This window comes from Colletotrichum phormii, assembly GCF_030913505.1.
Source record: "Colletotrichum phormii strain CBS 102054 chromosome Unknown BDP81scaffold_10, whole genome shotgun sequence".
NCBI classification, from domain to species: Eukaryota; Fungi; Ascomycota; class Sordariomycetes; order Glomerellales; family Glomerellaceae; genus Colletotrichum; species Colletotrichum phormii.
Window position 1 is genome coordinate 335,874 of NW_026851452.1, and position 24,985 is coordinate 360,858.

A 24,985-nucleotide genomic window follows, 5' to 3' on the forward strand; every position below is an offset into this window, starting at 1 on the left:
TGGTGACGGCAAGGAAAACTGTTTTCCGACTGGATCCCGAATGGCGAGATAGATTTTGCGATAAAGTAGAGGTTGGGCTCTGTTGGTATCCCCATCACAGGGTAGTTGGTTCGAACCGTGAGGCTCTGAGGGTGACGAAGTATCAATTGCGGTAAATTGATCGATTCTGCGTAAGGATGTAAAAGGGAGAACCCAACTCCGGGTAGTCGAGGTCTACTTGAGGCCCCTCGAGGTGGCCCATGCTCTGCCCTTACTCGCGGTCGAATTGGGCTTCCAATCCGACAGGCTCCTCCTTCTGCCACTTCGACGGCAAGTGCCAAGGGCCACTCACACCCGTGCTTAAGATAGCAGCATTCTACAGGCGGCTACCATTCAACACTCCACTTTCCAGTCCTAGCATCTTTACTATCCCTGTTCCTGCCACTCTCTTTCCAGCCAGTCTTGATGCTATCGCTGTCGCTATTGCTGCTCTCTCTAGCTAGTTCTCTCAATGTGCTCTCTATCCAATGTATTACTAGAAACCTCAGAAAGTCATCTTAATGAAGCTGTTAGTGATGAGAAAGAGGAGCCACCTTCCCCCAGCCGCGATTGCCCTCACGCCGATGTGTCTTTTCGGCTCGGCTGCCCGTAATTGTCATTGCCCACGCCCACGCCGCTTCCTACCGCGTCACCGCGCGCTGGGGAAGCCCATTCACAGGGCACTCGTGAGTTTCTTCAGTAGTACGAATGGTTTGATAATAAATATAGGAAGAGACTAGCCGCTTGTACTGGGCAGCGCACCGTCGGGCCGTTAGAGAGGAGGAGGAAGAGACCTCTACGCGGGGTCTGTTGTGTGATTCATTTTGACTACCGCTCGCCGGTGATGCCACTCGAATATGGTCTTTTGGTAATCTCAGGGCAAACAATGAGTCGAAAAGTGACATGGCGTTTAGCTGTTAGTCCGTGGTAGAACAGCGGTCCAAAGCCAGCTTTCTACAAACAAAAGCGCCTAGGTTATGATCACCAACACTCCAGTCACATAATTTATGAAACGTCTTCATATCTGACTCTTAACCTGTACGACGGCCTCCCTCCCCTCTTCTCGAGAAAAGACACTACAGTAGTGATACCGAAATGAGAGGCAGCCTTGTGAATTCTTAGTTGGTGGGTAGCATTGATGCCTGTCAGCCCCAGCCACTGTTGCGATTGGCCGCAGGCCGGATAACTAGCTGAGGCGATGCACCACGATGCTGTTTCTCCGCTGTTATATGAAGCTTACCTTCATCCCATGCCTGCACTCGAGAGGGGGGTATCTTCAATCTTGCTTCCACGTCCGGCAATCCACACGAGATGGATCCCATCGCCATCATAACGGGTGTTGTTGACCTTTTCGGCGTTGCCCGCCAAATTCAAGGGCTCGTGGAAAAGTACAAAAATGCCCCCCAGGCTGTACACGAGATCATCGCCGAGTGCAACTGGACGAGAGGTCTGTGTCTCAACTTGAAAGAGCAAGTCTCACAGACCGACGCTCTCAAGAACCCGAGCAAAAACAGCATTGAGTATACGATGCGGCAGCTGTTTGATACGTGCATGGAGAACATGGAGAAAACGCTGAAAGATTTGGACAAAGAAGTCAGCAAGGTACAGAGCAAAAGCAATTCGCGCATGGGAAAGTGGGATAAGACGAAGTTCTTGTGGAAGCAGGAGATATTTTCAGATGCTGCGCAAAGTGTCCAAGCCCAGAAAGCCAATCTTGGCATCATTATGCAAGCATTGCAAGCGTATGTACTTGAGCTGGGTGCTGATTAAATCAAAGCAACAATCTAACGAGTCATAGGCGCACTGGCAACAAAGTAGAGGAAGACGTCAACAATGTACAGAAGGGGGTCGACAATATTGAGGGGATGCTTAAACTAATCCTGGATCAATTGTTGAAAAGCCAAATCGCGGCCTCAAAGTCAACACCTCAACTGGGTCTACAGCCGCCACCGGAGCTGAAGAAGAGTAGATCAGACACCCAGATAAACACAACAGGCAAGCGATTTGCTGACGACCTCTTCAATGCCGTTCGAGGAGGGCGACTTGAAGACCTTGAGCCCATTTTGGCCCAAGGCGCCTCTGTAAACATAGCTCTAGGAGACCGCGGTGATCGAGCCGTACACGTCGCTGCTCGCGAGGGATTCCTGCTCGTCCTGGACCGGCTTATTGCTTCCGGAGCAGACGTTAATGTCCAGAACACGGCCCAGGACACAGCCTTACACCAAGCGCTCAACCGAAGACAGATTCCCACCTCGCTCGCGCTGTTGTCGAGCGGGGCCCGTTGGAAGATCAAGAATGCCAATGGGACCACGGTACTACACACGGCTGTAAGGAATTCTGCATATCTTGTTGTGCAGTACTTGCTCGATAAGGGGGCAGACCCGAATGCTCGAGACAAATGGGGTCAGACTCCCCTTTTCAAGGCGTGCCATCCGGCGGACAAGGATGGCAAAAAGGCCAATGTCGACCTGAAAACCATCCGCTTGCTCGTCGAGCGAGGTGCCGATCCAACGCTTGGGGCTTGGAAAAACGGCAGCACTCCGATCCACGAGCTTGCCTCGAGTGGGCACGCGAAGGAGCTCGAGATCATGGCCAAGGCGGCAAAGACGCTCGAACTGCCGCTGTCAGGAGACGCTCAGGGCCGAACGCCGCTACTCATCGCTGTCAGGAACAAGCACTCAGATGCCATAGACGTTCTGATCAAGTATAAAGCCAACGTGAACGCGAGAGAGACTTCCAAGGACAACACGGTTCCGACTGCCCTGTGGCACGCCGCGTGGAATCCGGATCTGAGTATCGCGACAAAGCTTCTCGAGGCCGGCGCGGATCCCAACGCAAAAGGCAACGATATAACGATTCTCCATCTTGCGGCGACGCAGCATTGGCTGGAGCTGGCCAAGCTGTTGGTCAAATACAAGGCCGATCTAAATGCAAAGTCATCTAGCAAGGATACACCTCTCCACGCGGCAGTATGGGCCAAGGACTTCCCGATTACCCGGCTTATGCTAGAGAATGGGGCCAAAGTAGAGGCGAGGGGGAGCAGCAAAGCGACTCCGATTATGGCGGCTGCCCAGATCGGCTCGCTGCCCATGGTCAGGCTCCTGCTTAAGCACGAAGCTCAGTGGTCTTACACAACGCCTCAAGGGACGAATGCGTTCATATGGGCATTGAGTGGCGGAAGCGCCGTCTGCGCAAGCTTCTTTCTTGGCTGTGGTCACGATTTGGATCAGAAGGCAGATGGGGATTACACCGCGCTACACTATGCGGCGAGGACAGGCAAGATGGAGTGCGTCAAGTTACTTCTAGAGCTGGGCATCGATAAGCAGGTCATGCCGACGAAGATGAGGGTACCTTTCAAGGTCAAGGGAACGGCAGCTGAAGTTGCGAGGGCGCATGGGGCTGTTGAAGTGGCCGAGTTCATCGAGAGATATAGGGGCGAGTAGAATACTGAGAGAACCATGAGTCTTGTTCAAAATAACCCTGAATCCGAGCTCATGTTGAACGACAGAATGAGATGTAAGTGGAGGAGTATGGTGTTACTTTTACATTAATATGCCGCCATCCTTGGGACTATAAGATATCGGTCGTCATACAAATGAGAACCAGCTCATCCCTCGAGATAATAGCCTCGATACTCCTCTTACCCTACATAACAACCTACAACATTCGGTAGCAGGGTGCTGGATGACAAGTTCCACTTAAATTGAAAGATGAAGATAGGCGGATATAGACGTTCGATCGGATTATGACTTTTATCGAAAAGGCTCCTGAAAAGTAAAGAAAGAGTGTTTCCACAACATTCTGTATGGGACAATGGAGCCCATTTTCCCAATGCCCATTATTGCTCTCATCTTGCAATGACAGAGTTTCATGAACGGAAGATGCAAATGCTAAGCTATCACAAGGGGATCAATAAGTTATGCGTTTGAGTGAGAGGGCTCAAGCCAAAACACACAAGTCTGATCGAGAGACTTCCCGGGGAGGTCACCATTACAAGAAGCATCCTTAGCTAGATGTATCCCAGCTCAGGATGACTTGCTCCCTTTGAGCTGGCCCATCTTCACCACTAACCATACGGGTTACGATGTCTAGGACAGGGTGAAAGACGGGGGATGTCGAGAAACACCTACCCTACCTAGGCCCAACAGCAGTATCCTCTTCTCAACTTGTTTCCTTCCCAGCTGCCTTATCTTCCTCACACATGTTTTTCTCTCGGATAACAATTGAGGGAAACAATCGACTACAGCACCCCATCCTCAACTTCATCAGTGAGTCTTATTGGACCACTCTATTCCAGTATCTATAGGACATCAGACCTAAACATGCAGCAGGACACAAACACCAATCTAACTCCTTTTCCCTTTCTACAAAAGAGAAACACGGTAGCTCGCTGTTTTCTCTGCCTGAGAGCGCATTCCCACGCCAACTCCATCACCCGCCTCGAAGCATCAAAGATGGAGAATGTCAATCAGCCACTGGACGACGACGACGAACTTCTCATTGCGATTAACTTGCGTCATCTATTTATCGCATCTTCCAGTCTCCTATTCGCCATCTTCTTCTTGGCTCTCCAGGCCCTCGTCTTCGGAGACCCCCTGGCTTGGGAGATTCGGTATCAACTCATCGTGTATCTCCGCACCCACTTCATTATCGCCACCGAGGTTTTTTTCATCATCCACAAGGAAGAATGGATTGATTTCTGTCACCGACACCGCTTATCCGAAGAGATCGAAAACTTTGGCTCCATGTCTTACGTTTGGCAGCAGATCCTCCTATTTGACCTCGAGCGCAAGCTGGTTGCGATATCCAAAGAGACCCCGCTTGGACAGAGCACCGGTGTGGTGATGGCGACCTTTATTGCACTGGTAACCCTGTACGCGGTATACAAGGCTTATCCGAAAGTGCGATTTCATTCGAAGCTCACGTTGAGCAGATACCAGGCCGCCGCTCGGGCTCCCGGCATTGTGTATGTTTTCCACTATTAGAGAGGTGAAGGGCTGTTGGGATTCGAATCAGGACAGAGCTATCTCACTCCTATGGCTAATTAAGAAGGAAGGAGCGCGGGCTTTAGTTTAGTTAGACACAATCGCACACTAATCAAGCATTGCAACGAGGGAACTCCCTCAGCTTCCATGCCCATTGTTCAAGAGTCACTTATACCGTATGGTATAATAAGTGCGTATGGGCGAGGTATACATACGGACAGCGGGCTTCGCTTTGCGTTTTCTGAGTTTTGGTAATGGTGTTTGTTGTTGGTGGACAATGATGGCGGTGAGGTGGTGCTTTAGGACCCTTTTCAGAAGGAGACAGAGTACCAGACCCCCCTAGAGTCTGCTATTGCGGGGCGTTTGGCGGAATTGAACATCGAAGCCGAGCTTCAGGGCTGGCAGGGAACTTTGGTGCCTGTAAATAGGGAGGTATTGGAGGAGGAGAAGGCTTATACGAATCTCCTCGGGCTTGTCCCAGAAGAAAAATGGGACACCTGATCGTTGAGATAGTGAGACATTCTTCATTCTAAAAACATCGTGCTGCTCAACGCAAAGTGAGGAATTGGAATGGTCGTTTCCTTCTACACATCCCCAAGTGGACGGGTGTGCTTGCTGCATCGGAGCTAAGACCAGGCACTTTAATCTCTGGGCGAGAGCACGTGACTTCGCGACGCACTCTAAGAGACTCCGCGATTTTCGTGTTTTAGAGAGTCCTAGTCCCAACGTCATTACTTTTTGACCACTTCACCCCTTGTCCAGACTTCGCCTCCCAACTCGTGCAGCACAATGCGAGTATAGATGGCGGTCTCGACAGAACTTACAATAACAGAACTTTGGACAATTCGGATTTCTGGAGAAGAGTACCCTTTCCTTGGACACGTGTGGCAAAATGGGCCCTCCATCATCGGCAGCGCGAAAGCGGCCTACGACCACTCCAAAAAAACCGTTGACCAGGTTGCCTCCTTCGAAAAAGCCTGCAGGAAAGCCCAACGCTAGCATTCTCAGCTTCTTTCAAAAGGCCGAAAAGCCTGAGCAGACGCTGTTCATTGATGGCCACGAAACGCTCGTTGTTCCCCAAAAGGAAGATGATGAGGTGCCAGAGATTTACGACGCCGATCCATTGGAGGAGGAGGAGAGGTTCAATGAAGTTGAGGCGCCAAACAAAAAGCGGCGGCTAAGTCAAGAGGCTGAGAATCACGAAGGGGAACAATCAGCCGCAAGAGATTCTAACAGCCCGGTGGTGTCCGAACCACCGCCTTCATCACCAACAGAGAAGCCTTCTAGGAAGGCGTCGGCTAAGCGGAAAGGCCCTTTTCTCGACGAGTCCGACAGTGAAGAAGAAGAGGATTCGACAGCTCCAGCAAGGAAATCAAGTCTCATCGGCGCTATTCGCAATCGACCGCCCGTCATGCCACCGGTTAAGGCGGAGGATGACGCGATGTCTCTCGCAACGAAGCAAGACAATGTAGCTACGCTGGTTCAATTAAAAGAGGAAGAAGAGGAGGAGGCACAACCGCCAGCGAAAGAAACGAGCTGCCCGCCACCGCCATTGAAGGTTGAGGACTCGATCGACGCCGAATTTGCAAATGTTGACGACTTTGGTGACCTAGACGATTTCCCCAATGACGAAGATTTTGGCGGCGAAGAGTACCGCATGATGCAGTTCATGGAGGAGCAAGACCGTTTGGAAGCAGAAGCCGAGGCTGCAGATACGGGTGACTATTCTTGTGACGAATTAGCCGATCCCGTACGGCCGAGCGATGCCATGGTGGCCAACTGTCCCATTTGCGACGGTACACTTGCCGGTATTACACTTGACGAAGCAACACGACATGTAAACGCTTGCCTCGACGGCAACCCAATTCCACTCCCTCAGCCCAAAGAGACCAAGAACATCAAGAACGAAGTCGCAAGACCGCCAATACTCGATCCTCCCGAAGTCAACAAGCGACTCGCGCGCGCAGCAGTACCACGAGAGGGCCAGGCGAATCCGTTCAAGCTTGGCGAGGTTCAGACCAGGTCGACTTCAGCCTTCACCAAGTTGATGTCAGGCCATGCTGAAGACGCTGCGTGGGCCGGTGCCGCTGCTGCAGAGCACTCATCGCGTGGGAAGCCCGCGTATCAACGGACCTGTCCCTTCTACAAGATTATGCCCGGTTTCTACATCTGCGTAGATGCCTTCAGGTACGGTGCAGTGAAGAGATGCAATGCCTACTTCTTGAGCCATTTTCACAGCGATCACTACATTGGCTTGACTTCCACCTGGACGCACGGCCCGATATATTGCAGCAAAGTCACCGGAGACCTGGTCAAGATGCAATTGCGAGTTGCTGCCAAGTGGGTTGTTGCTCTGGAGTTCAATCAGACGGAGGAGGTCCCGGGCACTGAGGGTGTGACGGTGACTATGATCCCTGCTAACCACTGCCCCGGCAGCTCCCTGTTTCTGTTCGAGAAGACAATGGGAAAGGGGCCAAATGCAAGAAAGCAGAGAATTCTGCATTGCGGCGACTTCAGAGCCTGTCCAGCTCAGGTCGCCCATCCTCTACTCAAGCCCGACATACAAGATTCGACATCAGGCAAACTCAAGCAGCAAAAGATTGATGTCTGTTATCTGGATACCACCTACCTCAACCCCCGCTATTCTTTCCCGCCTCAGAACGATGTGATTAAGGCATGCGCAGACATGTGTAAGTCACTTGCGCCTGACCAGACGTCGGAGGATAACACTTGGGACAAGATCAACAGAGAGGCTGGCACGGAGACGGTCAGCAAATTCTTCACGAAGACAAATGCGGACGACGCCGCTGCAAAGGCGAAGAAGAAAAACGCACCAAAGGAACGTCTCCTTGTCATTTGCGGTACTTACTCGATTGGCAAGGAGCGTATTTGCAAAGCTATTGCACAAGCTCTAGGAAGCAAGATATTTGCGTCCAAGTCGAAGATCCGCATCGTGTCCAAACTCGGAGATCCGGAGCTGACGGCACTTATGACGGATAATCCACACGAAGCTCAGGTTCACATGCAAATGCTGATGGAAATCCGAGCCGAGACACTACAAGAGTACCTCAATGGGTACAAGCCGCATTTCAGCCGTATCGTAGGGTTTCGTCCTTCCGGCTGGAACTATCGTCCACAAGGTGCCAGCAAGGCGGTGACGGCTAGCACTCAACCTGGCACGATCCCAATGACACAAATTCTTCAAGGCAAGGCTTGGCGGCCACGGTTTGGGGCAAAGGACTTCGTTGCGCAACGTGGCAGCACGAAAGAAGCCATGTGCTTTGGAGTGCCATACAGCGAGCATAGCAGTTTCCGGGAGCTGACCATGTTCGTGATGTCCTTGCGCATCGATAAGGTAGTACCAACCGTCAATATCGGCAGCGAAGTATCGAGGAAGAGGATGAAGGGCTGGATCGACAAATGGCTGTCTGAGAGGAGGAAGGGCGGACTCGTCCATCCTCTAGAGGGTGAAGAGGGCGAGGGTAAAGAAGTTGCATTGTGGAACGGCAAAGACAGTCGTGGAGGAGGCGTCTGGTGGTGATTGCTTGTTCCGTCAGAATAGCATAATGACTAATGAATACCATGTGGTCGGGCACAAGTCCCGTTGAACATTTGATTTGTTTCGTAGATCTCTGTCTGGATATCATATCCCCTCTATTCATTTTCCGCAGTGCACTACCCTCTCAAGTCTTGCCATACGCCAAGAAAATCGTTGACCACGTGTACCTAGTCGTGAGGTTGTGGTCTTCATTCAACCCCAAGCGTGGACCGGCTTTTTCAGTGCCCCGGCCATATCGTTATGATTCTCACACGCCATCCTGAACCCCTACGACCCTTGAACTCATAGCCTATTTCGCCTTTGCGGCCTGGGCAGCAGCCTCTGTGATGACGTTAACGGTGTCCCTCTACCTGTGATGATGTGATGAAAACGCAAGACTCACCTCTGCGCGTCGCGTCCTCCAGCAGGGGCACGTCTACTGAGCCAGCGGGCAAGTGAACATAACGAACAACGGAGCCACGGATGAAGACATTCTTGACAGAGCTCTGCACAGTTTCGTTAGCGACATTCTCGGGGCTGGCTCTCTGGCCGAACAAGGGTGCATGAGGGCCTAGGTGCAAGGGGGAGACTGACGAGGTGCGGGTACTTCAGCTCCTCGACGACAGAGATTTCTTCCAGCTTGATGTTGAGGTACTGATCGACGCTCTTGAGGATGCCGCGGATCTGAATGTCGTTCTTGAGCTCGACGGTGACCTCGTGGTCGATGAGCGTCTTGAAGAAACTAGTGGCGTAAGGTCAGTGACTGCATCACCTACCGCGCGCGGGGCACAGCTCGGGGCTTGAAAGCGAGTGTGATATCGCCTTCACCGAGTGAGTTTCGAGACTTACCTGAAGAAAAGCATGGTGGGCGGTTGAACTGGATGCTGGGGTGTGGTGAGCCGCTCAGTAGGATCGTGATGCTCTTGATTGAGTGCGAAGAGGTGTGGGGGCTTGCGTACTGTGTTTGAAGACAGTGTGTACGGTCGTCTTTATCCCAGAGTTCATCATGGGCTGCACTGTGATGTGGCTTAACGCTTGTGGCTGATGGCTTCCACTAGGACCAGTGCATAGGTGGCGACGGACCACTGAATCGGCCAGTCTGTTCAGGGGAAGAACTCGGAAAGTGATCAGCCTCGGCGGCGACTTTTATTCAACTTCATGTAACTCGCCCACCTTCGTACCGAATAGTCTGGCCTTCTCTTCTCTCTTTAGTCGAAGCCTTGGTATTTTACAGAGACAATTTCATTCGTTTAAGTCACCCATCGAAAAATTTGGTCTCTAAGTACAACAAGTTATGTCTTTAGCCAGGGTGACTGAATGGCGGAAACTGCCGCTCAGTTTGGCTGAGCTGTGCATCGACACGACTCTTCGATGTGGCCAATCTTTTCGATGGCGGAAATTCAATGATATGTGGTCAGTTGCATTGAGATCTATGTACAACGATTCAAGTTCACTGAGGATTTGACCAGGTGCTGCACGTTGTATGGTCGAATCGTGTCATTAAAGCAAGATTCAACTCACTTGCATTATAAGGTCACTTGGCCTACGAAACCAACTTATCCGCTCACCCCTCCAACTTTTGACGGCGAAGCTAGTGGAGACGACACAGAGGATTTACTACGGCATTATCTGAGCCTCAAGTTGGACCTAAAGTCACTGTATGAGGAATGGTCGAAAGCAGATGCCAACTTTCGCAAGAGGGCGCCAGAGTTTGGAGGTGTTCGCATGCTGAGCCAAGACGCATGGGAGGCTTTGATTTGTTTCATCTGCAGTAGTAACAACAATATCTCCAGGATATCACAGATGGTAAGAACTGTCGCAAAGTGGAAAAGAAACACAGCACTTACAGTTGACTAGGTTCACAAGCTGTGTCTACACTACGGTCCGCTCATTGGCAAGATTGGGGACGAAACGTTTCATGATTTCCCAACGCCCGAGGCTTTAACGGGAAGCTCAGTAGAGGCACACTTGAGGGAACTCGGGTTTGGCTATCGCGCCAAGTACATTGCGCAGACAGCCTCGATTGTGGTCAACGACAGGCCAAAGGGATGGTTCGAGAGCCTCACCAACCCAGAGAACCCATGCTACATCAAGACGGCCGAGGGGTCCAAGCTGCCCCAGTGCACATACAAAGAGGCACACGAACAGCTGCTTCAACTATCGGGCGTGGGGCCCAAGGTGGCCGACTGCGTCTGCCTGATGGGCCTGGGTTGGGGTGAGGCCGTGCCGGTGGACACTCATGTTTGGCAGATTGCTCAGCGAGACTACAAGTTCGGCAAGACCAAGACCAAGACGTTCAACAAGGCGATGTACGATGCCGTGGGAGACCATTTTAGGGAGCTCTGGGGCAAGTATGCAGGCTGGGCGCACTCTGTGCTTTTTACGGCAGACCTCAGGACATTTTCTGAGCGGACGGTGAAGAAGGAAGAAGACCAGACGGTGACAGTGAAGAAGGAGGTAACCGTCGATGAAGAGGCGCCAAATTTGGGACAGAAGCGCAAGGTTGTGAAAACGAAGGTCAAGGTTGAGGTTGACCATGAAGCGCCCGACACTGCCCTGCTGGAAACATCGCCAAAGCGGAGGAGAACACGATCGCAGGCTCGAAAGACGAGCTGATATCTCTAGTAATACAACCTCGTCACGCACGAAATGAGCACATCTTGTCAAGGGGCTGTCTGCACCCGGCTTCTCATTCTTGGGAGAGAAAGCCTTGCAGCTTTAGTATATCGGCATATATAGGCAGAACCAGTCAAAACTGTAAGATTGTGTCCCTCCTCTAATCTAATGTAAGTGAAAGCCAGAGGAAAACAAGATTTACGCCGCTTTCTTTGTTGATCATCGGTCGCGGATGCTCCGAGGTTGAGGTGCAGAAGCTCCCAGCCTTGGCGTTCTCGGCTAAAGTTCGGGCGCCCAAATTCTGGTGGCGTCGCCGACAGCAAAGCTTTTGCCTGCGCAGATTGCAAACTCTCCTGCGACCCGGCCATTTGCTACCCCCTTCAGCCTCATCAGCAACACAACAACCATTACTGATGCGCGCCGCCATCGTCGATCGCCCACTTGCATCTTCAAGTGACATGAAGCAACCTTGCCCATAATTCAAAATGTCCGACGCAGACTTCGAGACTGTCCGAAAGCTCCAGGCGGAGCGCAACGCTGCCGCCGCTGCGAAGAAGGGTTCGACCACTTTCGACCCGAACAATCAACGTGCCGACGCCGGCACCAAGCAGAAACTCACCGATAGCTTCGACAACGATCTGTACGATCGAAATGGCGTCGACAAGTTTGCCGGATACAACACGTCCATCCCGGCCGGCGATGACGATGACGACGAGATGGAAGGTACCGACGACACGCGCCGTCTCGTTGGCCAGTACACGGCATCGCGTGAAATGATTGACGAGTTTGCACGCGGCGATGGCGTCGAAGAGGATGACCCCTTGACTGGCCGAGGCGAGAAGAGCGACAGGATTACCGATCGCGAGACAGACTACCAAAAGCGCCGATTCGATCGCGGCCTCTCCCCTTCCCGAACCGACGCCTTTGCCAACGGAGACAACAAGAACGGCGATAGCTACCGCGAGATCATGCAGCGGAGAGAGCTTGAGAGAGAGGAGGAACGCGTCGCAAGGGAAATCCAGGCCAAGACTGCGAAGGGTCCCGAAGAAGACGGCAACGTCGCCCCGGCGACTCTGAGGGACGACGATAAGGAAAACGCGGAAGCTGGCTCTACCGATGCTGTCTCTGCTGGGAGGAAGCGCAAGAAGAGGTGGGATGTCGCGACCACGACAGCTGACGAGGAAGCTGCTCAGCCTTCTGAGCCCGCCAAGTCGAAGCGCTCGCGTTGGGATCAGGCCCCTTCTCTGGACTCCGCAGAACCAAAGAAACGGTCGAGATGGGATCAGGCCCCTTCGGCTACTCCAATGGGCAACCAGGGTCTCGCCACACCAATGCACCCGTCGCAAGCGGGAAGCGCAGCGTTGCCTACGACTTTCGGGACGGACATCTCAGGACGCAACGCGGCCATCAGTGACGAAGAGTTGGACGCGCTTCTTCCGGGCGAAGACCAGGGATACAAGATTCTCGAGCCACCGCCAGGATACGCTCCGATTCGCGCGCCTGCTCACAAGCTCATGGCAACACCAGCACCGCAAACTGGTTTCATGATGCAGGATCCTGACGCCGTTAGGTTGAGCGGAAAGCCTGTGCCGGCAGAAATCCCAGGCATTGGCGACCTGCAGTTCTTCAAGGCCGAGGACATGGCATACTTCGGTAAGCTGACCGACGGCTCTGACGAGAACAGCTTGAGCGTGGACGAGATGAAGGAGAGGAAGATCATGAGACTGCTCTTGAAAGTCAAGAATGGTACTCCTCCAATGCGTAAAACTGCTCTGAGACAGCTCACCGACAATGCCAGGCAGTTTGGAGCCGGTCCGCTCTTCGACCAGATTCTTCCCCTGCTCATGGAGAAGACTTTGGAAGACCAGGAGCGTCACTTGCTCGTCAAGGTTATCGACCGTATTCTCTACAAGCTGGATGATTTGGTGCGGCCATATGTTCACAAGATCTTGGTCGTTATCGAGCCGCTGCTCATCGACCAAGATTACTACGCCAGAGTCGAAGGTCGTGAGATCATTTCCAACCTCAGTAAAGCGGCTGGTTTGGCCACCATGATCAGCACAATGAGACCAGATATCGACCACGTCGACGAGTACGTGCGAAACACCACCGCAAGAGCATTCGCCGTGGTAGCATCTGCTCTTGGTATTCCGGCCCTGCTACCTTTCCTTCGCGCAGTGTGTCGCAGCAAGAAGTCATGGCAGGCCCGTCATACCGGAGTCAAGATTGTGCAGCAAATCCCTATCCTAATGGGCTGCGCCGTCCTACCGCACCTCAAGGGCTTGGTCGACTGCATCGGTCCCAACCTGAACGATGAGCAAACGAAGGTCAGGACAGTCACCAGTTTGGCTATTGCTGCGCTTGCCGAAGCTTCGAACCCCTACGGTATTGAGAGCTTCGACGATATTCTCAACCCGCTATGGACAGGAGCTCGCAAACAGAGAGGCAAAGGTCTGGCTGGTTTCCTCAAGGCTGTCGGCTTCATCATTCCGTTGATGGACGAGGAATATGCCAACTACTACACCAGTCAGATCATGGAGATTCTCCTTCGCGAGTTTTCCTCTCCCGACGAGGAGATGAAGAAGGTTGTCCTGAAGGTTGTCTCTCAGTGCGCTGGTACTGATGGTGTCACCGCAGGCTACCTCAAGGAGCATGTGTTGGACGAGTTCTTCAAGAGCTTCTGGGTGAGAAGAATGGCTTTGGACAAGCGCAACTACAGACAGGTTGTGGAGACTACTGTCGACATTGGCCAGAAGGTCGGCGTCAGCGAGATTCTGGAAAGAATCGTAGTGAACCTCAAGGATGAGAGTGAGGCCTACAGGAAGATGACCGTCGAGACGGTGGAGAAGATCGTCGCTAGTTTGGGCGCAGCAGACATTGGCGAGCGTCTCGAGGAGCGTTTGATCGATGGTATTCTACACTCGTTCCAGGAACAAAGTGTGGAAGACATTGTCATGCTCAACGGTTTCGGCTCCGTCGTCAACGCCCTTGGATCGCGCTGCAAGCCATACCTGCCCCAGATCGTCAGTACCATCCTCTGGCGGTTGAACAACAAGTCAGCAACGGTACGGCAGCAAGCAGCCGACCTCATCTCACGCATCGCCATGGTCATGAAGCAATGCGGAGAGGATGCCTTGATGGGCAAGCTGGGTATCGTTCTCTACGAATATCTAGGTGAGGAGTACCCCGAGGTACTGGGCTCCATCCTGGGAGCCTTGAGATCGATCGTCACGGTTGTTGGTATTACACAGATGCAGCCCCCTATCAAGGACTTATTGCCAAGACTCACCCCTATTCTGCGCAACCGACACGAGAAGGTCCAAGAAAACACCATTGACCTGGTCGGTCGTATTGCCGACCGCGGCCCCGAGAGTGTGAACGCCCGCGAGTGGATGCGTATCTGCTTCGAGCTCCTTGACATGCTGAAGGCACACAAGAAGGGCATCCGTCGTGCCGCCAACAACACATTCGGTTTCATCGCCAAGGCCATCGGTCCCCAGGATGTGCTCGCCACGCTGCTGAACAACCTTCGCGTGCAGGAGCGTCAGTCTCGTGTCAACACAGCTGTTGCCATTGGTATCGTTGCCGAGACTTGCGCGCCCTTCACCGTTCTTCCCGCCCTTATGAACGAGTACCGCGTTCCCGAGCTCAACGTGCAAAACGGTGTGCTCAAGTCCCTCTCTTTCCTGTTCGAGTACATTGGTGAGATGGCCAAGGACTACGTCTATGCCGTCACTCCTCTGCTCGAGGACGCCCTCATCGACCGCGACCAAGTACATCGACAGACGGCCGCATCTGTCGTCAAGCATATCGCGCTTGGCGTTGTCGGCCTGGGATGTGAGGACGCAATGGTTCATCTCCTCAACCTCCTATATCCCAACCTCTTCGAAACGAGTCCACACGTCATTGACCGTATCATCGAGGCCATCGAGGCCATCCGCATGGCGGTTGGCCCCGGCATTGTTCTCAACTATGTATGGGCAGGCCTGTTCCACCCTGCGCGCAAGGTACGCCAGCCTTACTGGCGGCTGTACAACGACGCGTACGTCCAGGGTGCCGATGCCATGGTACCATACTATCCCAACCTGGACGAGGAAAAGGTTGACAGGTCGGAGCTTGCAATCATGCTCTAAGTTTAGGAAGAATACGGGAAGGGCAAGCGGGGAATAAGGTTCAACGGGTTTTCAGGGCTGGTTTTGTTTTCCTTCCACGATATCCAAGAAGGGATGTGTTCTTTTTTTTTTCTCCCAGGGTCCGCACAGGCTCTAGGGGAGCGTGTTCCGAGAGCGAGCCAGCGGGCGGGCCGCGGGGACGAGGCTCTGATCCGGGCTTTGGGGTGAAGAAGGAAGAGAAGAGCAAGAGACTTGCCAAGTTGTAGCGCGCGTTCGACGGGCGCAGGGTAGGCAGCCATTGTACTTGAGTCATAATACTCGCATCGTGTAGACTTTTTTTTTATTCTTCCTCATGTAGTGGAGTATTCAGAGCAGCCAAAAAACAAATCAGCGGCGTTATTTGATCTTAATGGGCAGAATTAAAATTCCACGATGCAAAGCTCCATTTTGGTATTGTTGTTGAGAACTTGAGAGAATAGGAAGGGTTCTTCCCCCAAAGTCCCTACTTTTCTCTCTCTTTCTACTCGCTCTTCATCTCGCTGTGCCCGCAGAACCAACCCCCCCGGATGACCCTGAACTGGAGAAATGTGCTCGTCCGTTCGCTGTAATATGACTCGGGGCTTCCGGCCGGCGGGGCGGGAAATGGGGGCGGGCTTTGTATTTCTTTTCGAACGGCTGTCTCCGTGAAGCTTTCCACGTCTCACGGGTTATCGGCGGACGGGTATCCATGTTCTCACTCTACGAGAGAACTTTGCGGCCATATGTAAGGTACGGGATAGAATAGGGTAACAGTAGGCGGCAAACTACCTCTACCTCTGGCTACCTTGCCTTAGAGTTTTGATTTCTCGGCAACTGCAGCAAGACCACATACTCCGTACGAAGTACTCCGTAGTATGATGGTAGAGTACCACCCCGGCCGGCTGGGGCCAACGGGGGGGCAGAGAGTTTGTACGCGGAGGGTGAAGACAAGTTTACTATCCCATCCGTGTGTAAGGTATCCATATGGCATGGTTATGGTCCGGCTATGGTAAACCGTATGTTTTGACCGCCCGTGTTCAGTGTGTCTTTCTTTGACAAGACGTGGTGTGTTGACGATGTCTACCTATCCCGTACCCTATTCACTTCCCTTCAACTCTCCTCTCGAAATGAAAGTGTGTCAAACCCCCTAGTCTCAGCACGCCGGCAGCGGGAGTCAAAAAGAGTAGAGGAAGCAAGTGCCAACAGCCAAGGTATCCATCCGTAGGTAAGTACTTAGTTAGTATCCGTACTCTATGTTCAGATTTCAGGAAACGGGCGCAAAGCACAACGCAAGGACCAACATCCAACGTTCACACCCACTCAACTTCACCAAACTCACCCCAATCCCCGGCTCGCCGGTATTGCGGGGCGAGAAAGAAGCTTGCGTGCCTGCCGCTTCAGAAGGTGGGAAGGGGAGAGGAGGGGGGGAGAAGCTTGAAAGCTTGATACACGATTCAGCCTCGTCCCGCCTAGCTACAATATGTATAGAGTACAGAGTACGGAGCACACATAGGAGAGAGAAAAGGGAACCACATTTACACACAAAAAAAATCAACAAATCTCCAAAATGCGTGGTCTTCACAGGTCATCTGGTGTATAGCGGTGGAGCGAAAGGGGGCGTGCTCTAGGATTGTGTATAAGTCACGTTTGATACAACACTTTTGGTGTCTAGTCATGTTTGCACTGAAGTGAAATATCGGGAAATCCGCCTCATCCCCGCTTTCTCGTCCCGCGACCGCGGGAGTGGGAAGAGAGAAAGAGAGAAGAAAAGAGATTGATGTCGGGGAAAAGGGACACAATCATTCAGAGAGGAGGGAATATGACTCTGAAATACGTCTCCCGGGATAGACCTCCGTGAGCCCACGGGGATTTTTGGGGTGAGAACGACATTGTGATTCTTTTCGGCCCCGGCGCGCGATTCAAGAAACCAGTCAGCCTCGGGCCCTCGGCCGCCCTGCATCTTCAAACGCGTTGTATATAGCACAAATGTATTAACACAACAACTCTCTTAAACTGGGGAAACTTCTCCAGTCCCATTGAAAAGGTCTGAACTCTGAATCCATCATCCCCGATTCCCCCAATGTCCAGCCTGACCCAAGCAGGAAACCATGAAAAAATAGAACCGTGTCCTATTGTGCATCTCATCCAAGGATAGTCCCCGATTAAACGGGTTACCAAAAGGTGAAGAGGATTCGCAAACGCCGATTCATCTGCCTTCCACTTCCGCCCAGCAAATGGGTTTCGATGGATGGCCTTGCTACCATCAGGCACAGCTCACGTGTTCCTTATCGTGTCGGCGCATGGTTAAAAATAAGCATCCCACATATTGGTCGAAAGGAAGAGAAAGAAAAAAGTGTTACAGACATGATCCTTTCTCATCTCCGTACGGGGGAGAGCTTGGCTCCGAGCCACAGGAACAACCGGGCGGGATACCTTGTTCGGTCAAGGGGAAAAAACTCAAGCTTCCGCCCACGTAAAAAAAAGAGGGAAATTCCCTGTCGCTCTAACGTCAGTATCGCCAGTCAAGTGTCGTCGTCGTTGGCAGTCGTCGTCTGTCATTGTCGTCGATGCCGCGATCAGCGGTACCACCGTACCTATCTTGTGGGTCAGGGGGCAGCATATCGCCGTCCCCTTCTCCCCCTCTTTTGTGTTGTTTGAGATGTCGACGGAATGCAACTCACTCAGGGGCAGGGCTGGTTTGGTTGGTCGGTTGGCACGCTCGGCTGGCGGTGGGCTGGTAGGCTGCGGGTTGCGCTCCTGATGTTGCTATCGGTACCACGCTGCCCTTCTTTAGTTTGTTGTTCTTGTTTTCCCTCCCCTCTCTGTATGGTACAGTTCCCGTGGGGAATGAAAATCCCTCCTGTCGAAAAATGCGAGATTCAGGTGAGCCAACACGGGTAGATTGTCGAAGGTTGTAGTGTAAAATATGGAGGGAAACGGGATCAAGGTCTCGTTTCAAGTGCAAAGAGCCTCAATTCCTGGGTTCGTCAGTTCATCAACTTCATCGCAAACGGCTCACTGCGTACATACACAAGAAGGTCGGCAGGCTTGGTGGCGCTGCGACCGCAAGAGGCGATATCGGAAAGTGAAATACGGTCTTGGTCTCTGCCGTGGGCTTGCTCGGCTATGCCAACCTCCGAAGGTGCCCACAACGCGCAAGGTATCCATCCGTACAAGCGAGCGGCTTTCCAGAATCCTGAGACATTCCGTTGTTTTCGTCCAGCGGTTTGCGGACATCCGCGCCGTTTCACACTCGGCTCACTACCAAATGGCGCCCCCATCTTTGCTTCCTTTTTCTCCAGACCACATCTACGTCTGTTCTCAAGCCTCGCTGGCAAAGGAAACGGTCGCGACGGCGTCAGCATCGCCTCTCTGCGCAAAGGGACACTGCGGGGGATCTGCACACCTGCGTCGACTGGGAAAAGAGAGTTGAGGCTAGCCGGCGATAGTTTGGGCTGACTTGAGGCGTTCCTAGAATGATCGCCCTACCACAGTGCTTGGACCAGCTACTCCAGTCCCCTATATTGATGTTCCTCTCAAGCAACGATCGACATTTTTACCCCGGGGAATTTATAAAGTCCCGCGGCGCCGTCTTCATCTCTAAATAACGTGGATGACGACCAAGACGAATACAGTAAGCACTGTTTCGGTGAATTCGGCCAAATTCACTGGCAGGACAGGGACTCTTTGTAAGGGGAATTGGCGAATCTTTAGGCGGGCATGGCGGGCCTCTCTGCTGATAGATATGTTCGAGACAGCCACAGCGGAAAGCCGATGAGACTCGAAATTCCCTAGACAATCTTGCCTCATTTACATGCCGCCTCCATCAAACCACTGGACGAAGGGGATGGAAGGCAAGGCGTGTTTAAGGCATATGGCACGTAGTCGACCGGGCCACTGCGCCATGTCTCATCTGAGCAGAAAAGAATCGTCACAGGCGTAGGTAGTGAGGTCGCAGGGCCGATGCGCCGTTGTGGTTCACAGGGCGTGCGGTATTCAATATCCGAGAATGGGTACTCCGTATGCTCACAAGCAATAGGATGGTTTCGAACGTGTTCTGGCAGCACAGAGGAAGGAATCGGCAGCTGGTGTTTCGTTCCTGGATCACATCGGTAACGTCCTCGTGTCGTCCCAAGTGCGAGATCTCCATGATCGTCATTGATCATCGTTGTCATCGTGCTGTCGTCCTTTCTCCCACGAGGATTCAACATCTCCCGCGCGAAGCCGACGACCCGAAAGCTTCTCCAGACGCTCCATCCCGTTTTGTCTAGCAAGCCGCAATACGCAGGCAAGCCTCCAGTGTGCTCCGTCCGAATTCGTTGGAGGCACTGGCGGATTTACCGCGGGGATTGCTGATTAGTGCACTTGCAACTGCTCAGCAGGCGCTTCTGGGAACAGAGTTTGCACCAGAGGCGCAGGGCTACGCAAGGTGCAGGTTGGCGTCTTGGAGTACTTTGGTCAACGCATTCCACTAGCAAACGGTTTGGCGCCGGGGGACGTTCGGAACCACGAAGTAGTGTAAGTTTTTGCAAGCTTGCAACTTGCAGGGAAGATGACGGAACAGCTGTGCCGTCCCCATGAGTGAGCGAGTAAGTCAAGCTTGGCAGGCCGTGACTGTTGAGTGGCGTTGAGAACGACTTGAGCAGCTCCTAGCAACTATTCACACCCATGGTCCATGGTCTATGGAGGTAGATAGCGATGACGAAGAGGGGTGGCAGGAGGCTGTGAGGTCCAAGTTCCTGTTGAAATCCGTATCTGAAGTATCTGTAAGGGAGGGTGATTGCGGACAAGGAGGGTATGGAGGGAGAGCCGTTGGCGTGGGAATTGCGCGTCGTTGTATCGGCAAGGCCATGTCCGAATCAATTGGCGTCTGCAAAGCCTCATGCTCAAGGACCGACCCGGAGAACGGTGTGAGGTACGGAGAGGTAGGTAGGTAGCAAGCCGCAACAGCTGTGTGAGATCACGCAGGTGGCGGGGCTGAATGCACAGTCGGATGTAAATGCAATGGGAACGCAAATGTAAATGCGGGAAAGCGTTTCGGGTGAATTGTCCTGAATGACAGACGAAAAGATGTTGCGGGGATGATCTGAATTGCTGGGACGAAACAACAACTCCGGGGAAAGAAAAGCTAATAAACTCGGTGTACACACGCGGGGGCAAGTGCACACCTGTTCGGCATTCATCGTGCCTTACTCCGTACAAAAGGTCTTGTATGGTACGTTCAGAAGGGGGGTATCTGTGCCTTAATTACTTGGTACGTGAAAATGACCAAAGTATCCCTACTCCGTACTCCGTACTCCGTGTGCACACATCAGACGGAAGGTGGAATCGTGGGAGGGAAGGGTAGGCAAGAAGCAAGATAGCTTGGTAAGTTAATTAATTGGGAAAAAGGGAAAGATCGCAAGGCGACCTCTTGCTGTTTCGGAATAAGAGGTAGGCGAAAGTAGGCCTCGCAAGGGGCGTTTACGTCATTGAGTGTTTCGAAACACATCCCACGATGCCCCTTCCACGCTTGGTTTCCCCCATGTTTGGGGGCGTGAAGATGCGGCAAGCACAGCCAGCCCTACCGAGTACCGACCACGCCTATGACCTGCCTCGACGTTGGATGTGCAACGCCAAAAGATGTCAGATGTCTGGTGCGAAGGAAAGAAGACGTGTTCCGTTCTTTACCTACCTCAAGAGGATGCTGGCTCAATGGGAAGGAAGCAATTGAAGCAATGGAACCACGGGGACGAGTTCGACGCCGGCCGCCTGGGTGGGAGCCGCACCTTCCTATCTCTCTTCCTACCTTAGGTAATTCGGTAGATACCATCTTGACAACATCCGTCCGATGTTGAAAACACTGACCTCATGTCATCCAACCTCGCCACTAGACAAAGAGAAAAAACACATTTACCTTTTTCAACATCAGTGTCTATTACCAGGTCAATCCATCCCCTCGTCCCTTGGCGCGAGTCGACCACATTGGACCAACATTTCACGGATTGGCATGTCAACAATACCCTAGCCTTTCGAGGTTCCGTCCACACCAACACCGACAATGACATCCGCAAGCTCACCTTGATATCCATTGCCGATGCTATTCAGCGCTGACTTCACTTTCTTGTTCCTTTCCAAGGTCCCCCGTCCGCAGCTTTGACCAAGGTGGACATTTCCTTTCCAAACCATCCCCTTTCTCGGCACTAGTCAGTCCACATCGCCTCGACCTCAGTATGACGCCGCCGTCAAGTAGCTCCGTGCTATTCTGCTCTCGTCCTGACCGGTTCGCACCGTTGCTCGCATGTTGGCACAAGGCTTGCCGGCTCCAACAATCCCGCCATTAGAAGATGCAGCCACCTGCTCGCCGCGCTGCCTCTTTGGCCTCTGCCGTGGCAGTTGGCTTTGGCCTTTCCTTCTCCTCCTACGATTCTGCCACCTCGATGTTATTACACTGGAGCTACGGGATCAACACGAACATTCCGATGCTGCTAGGGAGGAGACGTTCGTCCCGTCTCGGTAGGCGTCGCTCAGGGCGTCCGGCTGTCAGCCACATGTTGTCTGCAACAGGATACGCGCGTCACCCATCATTCGCTCCACCATCTCCAGAAAACTCACATAACACACAACCGAACTTCCGACGTTGACTAACAACACGTCTGAAGGCTTCTTGGTTTTGCGTCTCCCCCCCTTTAACAGGAACGAATCACGGATAACATACCGCCGAACACGAGAGAGACATGACAGGATGGGACAGGATCAGTTGCTCCATCCCTCCCCGACCTTCCACAGCTATTTCGAGCTGGCACCCAACACTCAAAAACCTACATGACATACGGATAGACCGTGAAGGAGTATCAGTAGTTCTGAGGCTCCATCTCGCATCCCAGACACGCTCGCTCTCAGACAGATACCGCTTCGCATCGGCAAAATGGCTGCTCCATTATTCTCAATGCAACCGCACACCCGCAAAATGCGAGGACAGGAAATTTCGACTGAGAGAAACCATGTGCCAACCCACCGCAGGCCATCTATCTGGCGACGACGCTCTGATGGACCCACAGAGAAATTCAAATCAATGCCTGTCCACAGGGTTGTCGAATTGCATGGCCTCGAGCTGCGAGCAGCAACACCAACAGCACCTCAATTCTCAATAGCAACAGCGGTGTCTGTACGGATATGCAAGGCCTCCCTCCCCCCACAGGCATGTATCTGTAGTGTAGCTGCTCGCAAGACTCGCCTAGCCGCTAAAATCTTCAGCCATGGCTTCACTGCCGTCCCTGTCCCTTCACAATCCAGTCTTGGAGGACAAGAGAAATCGACCAAGCGGCCAACGGCCAGTGCGTATCCCGTCATGTTCTATTATCGTTTCTCACCACTGGCGCGCCTCACGGCTCTTCCTCGCTCTGATTAAGCCTTCTCGATCACCTCTAGGAGCCCAGAGACAAGAGTCAACACGATGGTACTCTGCGCTTCAGGCACCCCAGGCACAGGACCTTGACAAAGTGAGGCTGGCACGGCTGGGCCGTCTGCAAGACAACAGAAAACGGTCATGATCGACACTCCCCGCTGTGGGCTGCAGAAGAGCCAGGATGATACAGCACGCTACTATCTGTTCCGGCGTAGCGTCTCCATACAGTTCAATGCCAAGGGAGCTGTCTGGAGTCTCTCTGGATTGCTTGATTGCCTTGGAGAGACAAGAAGACCCGCCTTTGGGGAATCCATGTCGATTCTGAGACATTCCCTGGTCAGTTCAATCAGCAAGGGGCAGCTGGATGGCTTTGCCCTCCCGTCTCCTCCGCTCTCGCTCGCAGTGCACGCTCACACTGCAGCCAACGCTCACTCCTTTAGACGCACTCCTTTCATAACAACTATCGCCAAGGGTGCTTTTGATGAGTTTCTCGTACTCAGTTGCCGCGATGTGCCTGCACTGCCATCCATTATCGTCGAATCCCACCTGGCCCTACACTAGGCAACCCTATTCAACCCCGTCCTCGACATTGCATTTTTTCCCTCTCGAACTTTAATCCACCACCAACGTTGCACCCGAGGCGCTGTGGGTCGGGTCCTCACTATTGACCATCACCGACTTTGGCAGGTTGCAAACATCCACTCTGATTCCGCACAAGCCCGGCCGCCCGCCAGCCCGCTCATCCGCTTGGACGGTAATATGACAGATTGCCTACAGATTCCAGCTGACAGAGAATGTTTCCTTCAATGCGACCCTGTCATTGTTTGGGAGAGAAGATCAGTCAAGTGCCGGTCCGCCGCCGGACTCTGGGCGGTGATCGGCGCCGTCATCATCTCGGGTATCTGGATCAGGTGGCCCTCCACGCTCGACTGCACCTCATTGTCGGCTCCAGGAATTCTCCTGTGCGTTCGGCCCTATTCAATGACGTTGACTGCTAGAAGCTTTGGGGGCCAGGCTTAATCATCCCGTGGCTCACCGAGCCGGCGCGCCGTTTTTCAATAGACTTATTGCTCGGTCAAGGGACGAGCGCGGCTTCCTCGTGTACGGAGTACGGAAGGATAGCCGCTTGTTGTCGCCACCTACCATCGGGTTCTCCATGTGTGGAGTGGACGCGTTCGCTCCCCTTGAGCTGATGGAGCCGGATCTTGTCGGTTGCCTATCACTGAAACTTTTCTCAACCAGCATGTCCCACTCTCAACGACAAGAAATCATCATGTCGAGATCCCACTCCATCGACGAAGCCATTTCAAAAACCGCTGGATCAGCGCTGAGGTGCTTGTCAGTCTCCGCTACGTTGGCTGGTTGGCACGTTCTCAGACTTTGAAGTCTGTTCACTCACCTGGGTCCCCGGGCTCATCGGCGACCCTAACATTGCTGTTATCAACTATTTGGGCATGGACCTCCCATGTCTAGCGTGTTTCAACTGTCTCTTTCGAGGTTACCGTCAATTGCCATCCCTTCGAATAGGGCATAGTGAGGCTTTGATTTGAGATGAACGCTGGGGGCAATCTCGAGAACCTTGTCGCAACTCTCCATGTTCCGCATATCCCATTTCGCTCATTCCGAAAACACCACCATCTGATCATCTTCTTCGGGAAAGGACCTGCAGAGTTGACCCAGCAAAGGCTGTTGAGCCCTCCCAAGACGGCTCATCCTCATCCAACAATTCCTTGTCTGTCGGCTGTTGCTGAAAGGATTATTGGGCCAGTCTCCTAAACCGGCGTTCCATCAGACAGGGTTGTCCCTAGCCGATCATCTGCGGAACTCTACACGCTGGAGACTAACGTCCGGGGATTTTATTGCCGAAGAGAACTTTACAATTCAGACCTGGCTCTGCCCAGGCTGCCAGGGGTCTTCAGCCGACAGATGGCCTTTGAGCTGAGGACCCCACCTGCCATCTCCTAGGCCCTAGGGACCCGGGTCGTGATCCAGAAGAATTCAAAAAGAATTGTCCGTTATTAAGAAGATGGGTTCTTGTCATCGGCTCCAGGGAACCCGTATTTGGATGGGTGCCAAATGAAGCCATCTCTATTGGGCCATCACGGCAGATGTTATTTGCCACTTGTCCGCGCCTTCGGACCTTGCCACGAGATGGAAGCTCATACGAAAGTTTGGGCAGTTCCAAGGTGATTCCACTAGGTAGTACATGGACATGCGCCTCATTGCTGATATCGGGCCGCCTTCCATTGCCGCGAAGACGTCGTCGAAGCACCAACTGTCGTGTCAGTGCAGCTACTCCTTAGTCTCTAAG

The 24,985-nt window shown here is 52.9% G+C and overlaps 6 protein-coding genes across 6 annotated transcripts; 5 read left to right on the forward strand and 1 right to left on the reverse strand.

Annotated features, from left to right (window-relative positions):
• The first annotated feature begins 1,216 nt into the window (after nucleotides 1–1,216).
• On the forward strand, nucleotides 1,217–3,757 carry BDP81DRAFT_427738 (ankyrin repeat-containing domain protein). Its single transcript, XM_060590373.1, has 2 exons — nucleotides 1,217–1,760; nucleotides 1,817–3,757. The coding sequence occupies exons 1-2, from the start codon at nucleotides 1,330–1,332 to the stop codon at nucleotides 3,459–3,461; spliced, it is 2,076 nt and encodes a 691-aa protein (XP_060445117.1). The 5' UTR covers nucleotides 1,217–1,329; the 3' UTR covers nucleotides 3,462–3,757.
• Nucleotides 3,758–4,472: 715 nt separating this feature from the next.
• On the forward strand, nucleotides 4,473–8,544 carry BDP81DRAFT_394193 (DNA repair metallo-beta-lactamase-domain-containing protein; the record flags this gene model as incomplete). Its single annotated transcript, XM_060587927.1, has 3 exons — nucleotides 4,473–4,891; nucleotides 4,952–4,984; nucleotides 5,961–8,544. 3 exons carry the CDS (start codon nucleotides 4,473–4,475, stop codon nucleotides 8,542–8,544), a joined length of 3,036 nt encoding a protein of 1,011 aa, XP_060445118.1.
• A 307-nt stretch (nucleotides 8,545–8,851) lies between these two features.
• On the reverse strand, nucleotides 8,852–9,404 carry BDP81DRAFT_394194 (U6 snRNA-associated Sm-like protein LSm2; the record flags this gene model as incomplete). The annotated part of the gene is made up of 4 exons (XM_060587928.1): nucleotides 8,852–8,883; nucleotides 8,945–9,047; nucleotides 9,136–9,283; nucleotides 9,391–9,404. 4 exons carry the CDS (start codon nucleotides 9,402–9,404, stop codon nucleotides 8,852–8,854), a joined length of 297 nt encoding a protein of 98 aa, XP_060445119.1.
• Nucleotides 9,405–9,700: 296 nt separating this feature from the next.
• BDP81DRAFT_427743 (8-oxoguanine DNA-glycosylase) lies at nucleotides 9,701–11,302 on the forward strand. The gene is made up of 3 exons (XM_060590374.1): nucleotides 9,701–9,954; nucleotides 10,011–10,347; nucleotides 10,399–11,302. Exons 1-3 carry the CDS (start codon nucleotides 9,836–9,838, stop codon nucleotides 11,155–11,157), a joined length of 1,215 nt encoding a protein of 404 aa, XP_060445120.1. The 5' UTR covers nucleotides 9,701–9,835; the 3' UTR covers nucleotides 11,158–11,302.
• Nucleotides 11,303–11,642: 340 nt separating this feature from the next.
• BDP81DRAFT_449533 (splicing factor 3B subunit 1) lies at nucleotides 11,643–15,290 on the forward strand (the record flags this gene model as incomplete). The annotated part of the gene is made up of 1 exon (XM_060592420.1): nucleotides 11,643–15,290. One exon carries the CDS (start codon nucleotides 11,643–11,645, stop codon nucleotides 15,288–15,290), a length of 3,648 nt encoding a protein of 1,215 aa, XP_060445121.1.
• A 6,764-nt stretch (nucleotides 15,291–22,054) lies between these two features.
• On the forward strand, nucleotides 22,055–22,759 carry BDP81DRAFT_23909 (uncharacterized protein). The gene has a single exon (XM_060582852.1). The coding sequence runs from the start codon at nucleotides 22,195–22,197 to the stop codon at nucleotides 22,675–22,677; it is 483 nt and encodes a 160-aa protein (XP_060445122.1). The 5' UTR covers nucleotides 22,055–22,194; the 3' UTR covers nucleotides 22,678–22,759.
• The last annotated feature ends 2,226 nt before the right edge of the window (nucleotides 22,760–24,985 follow it).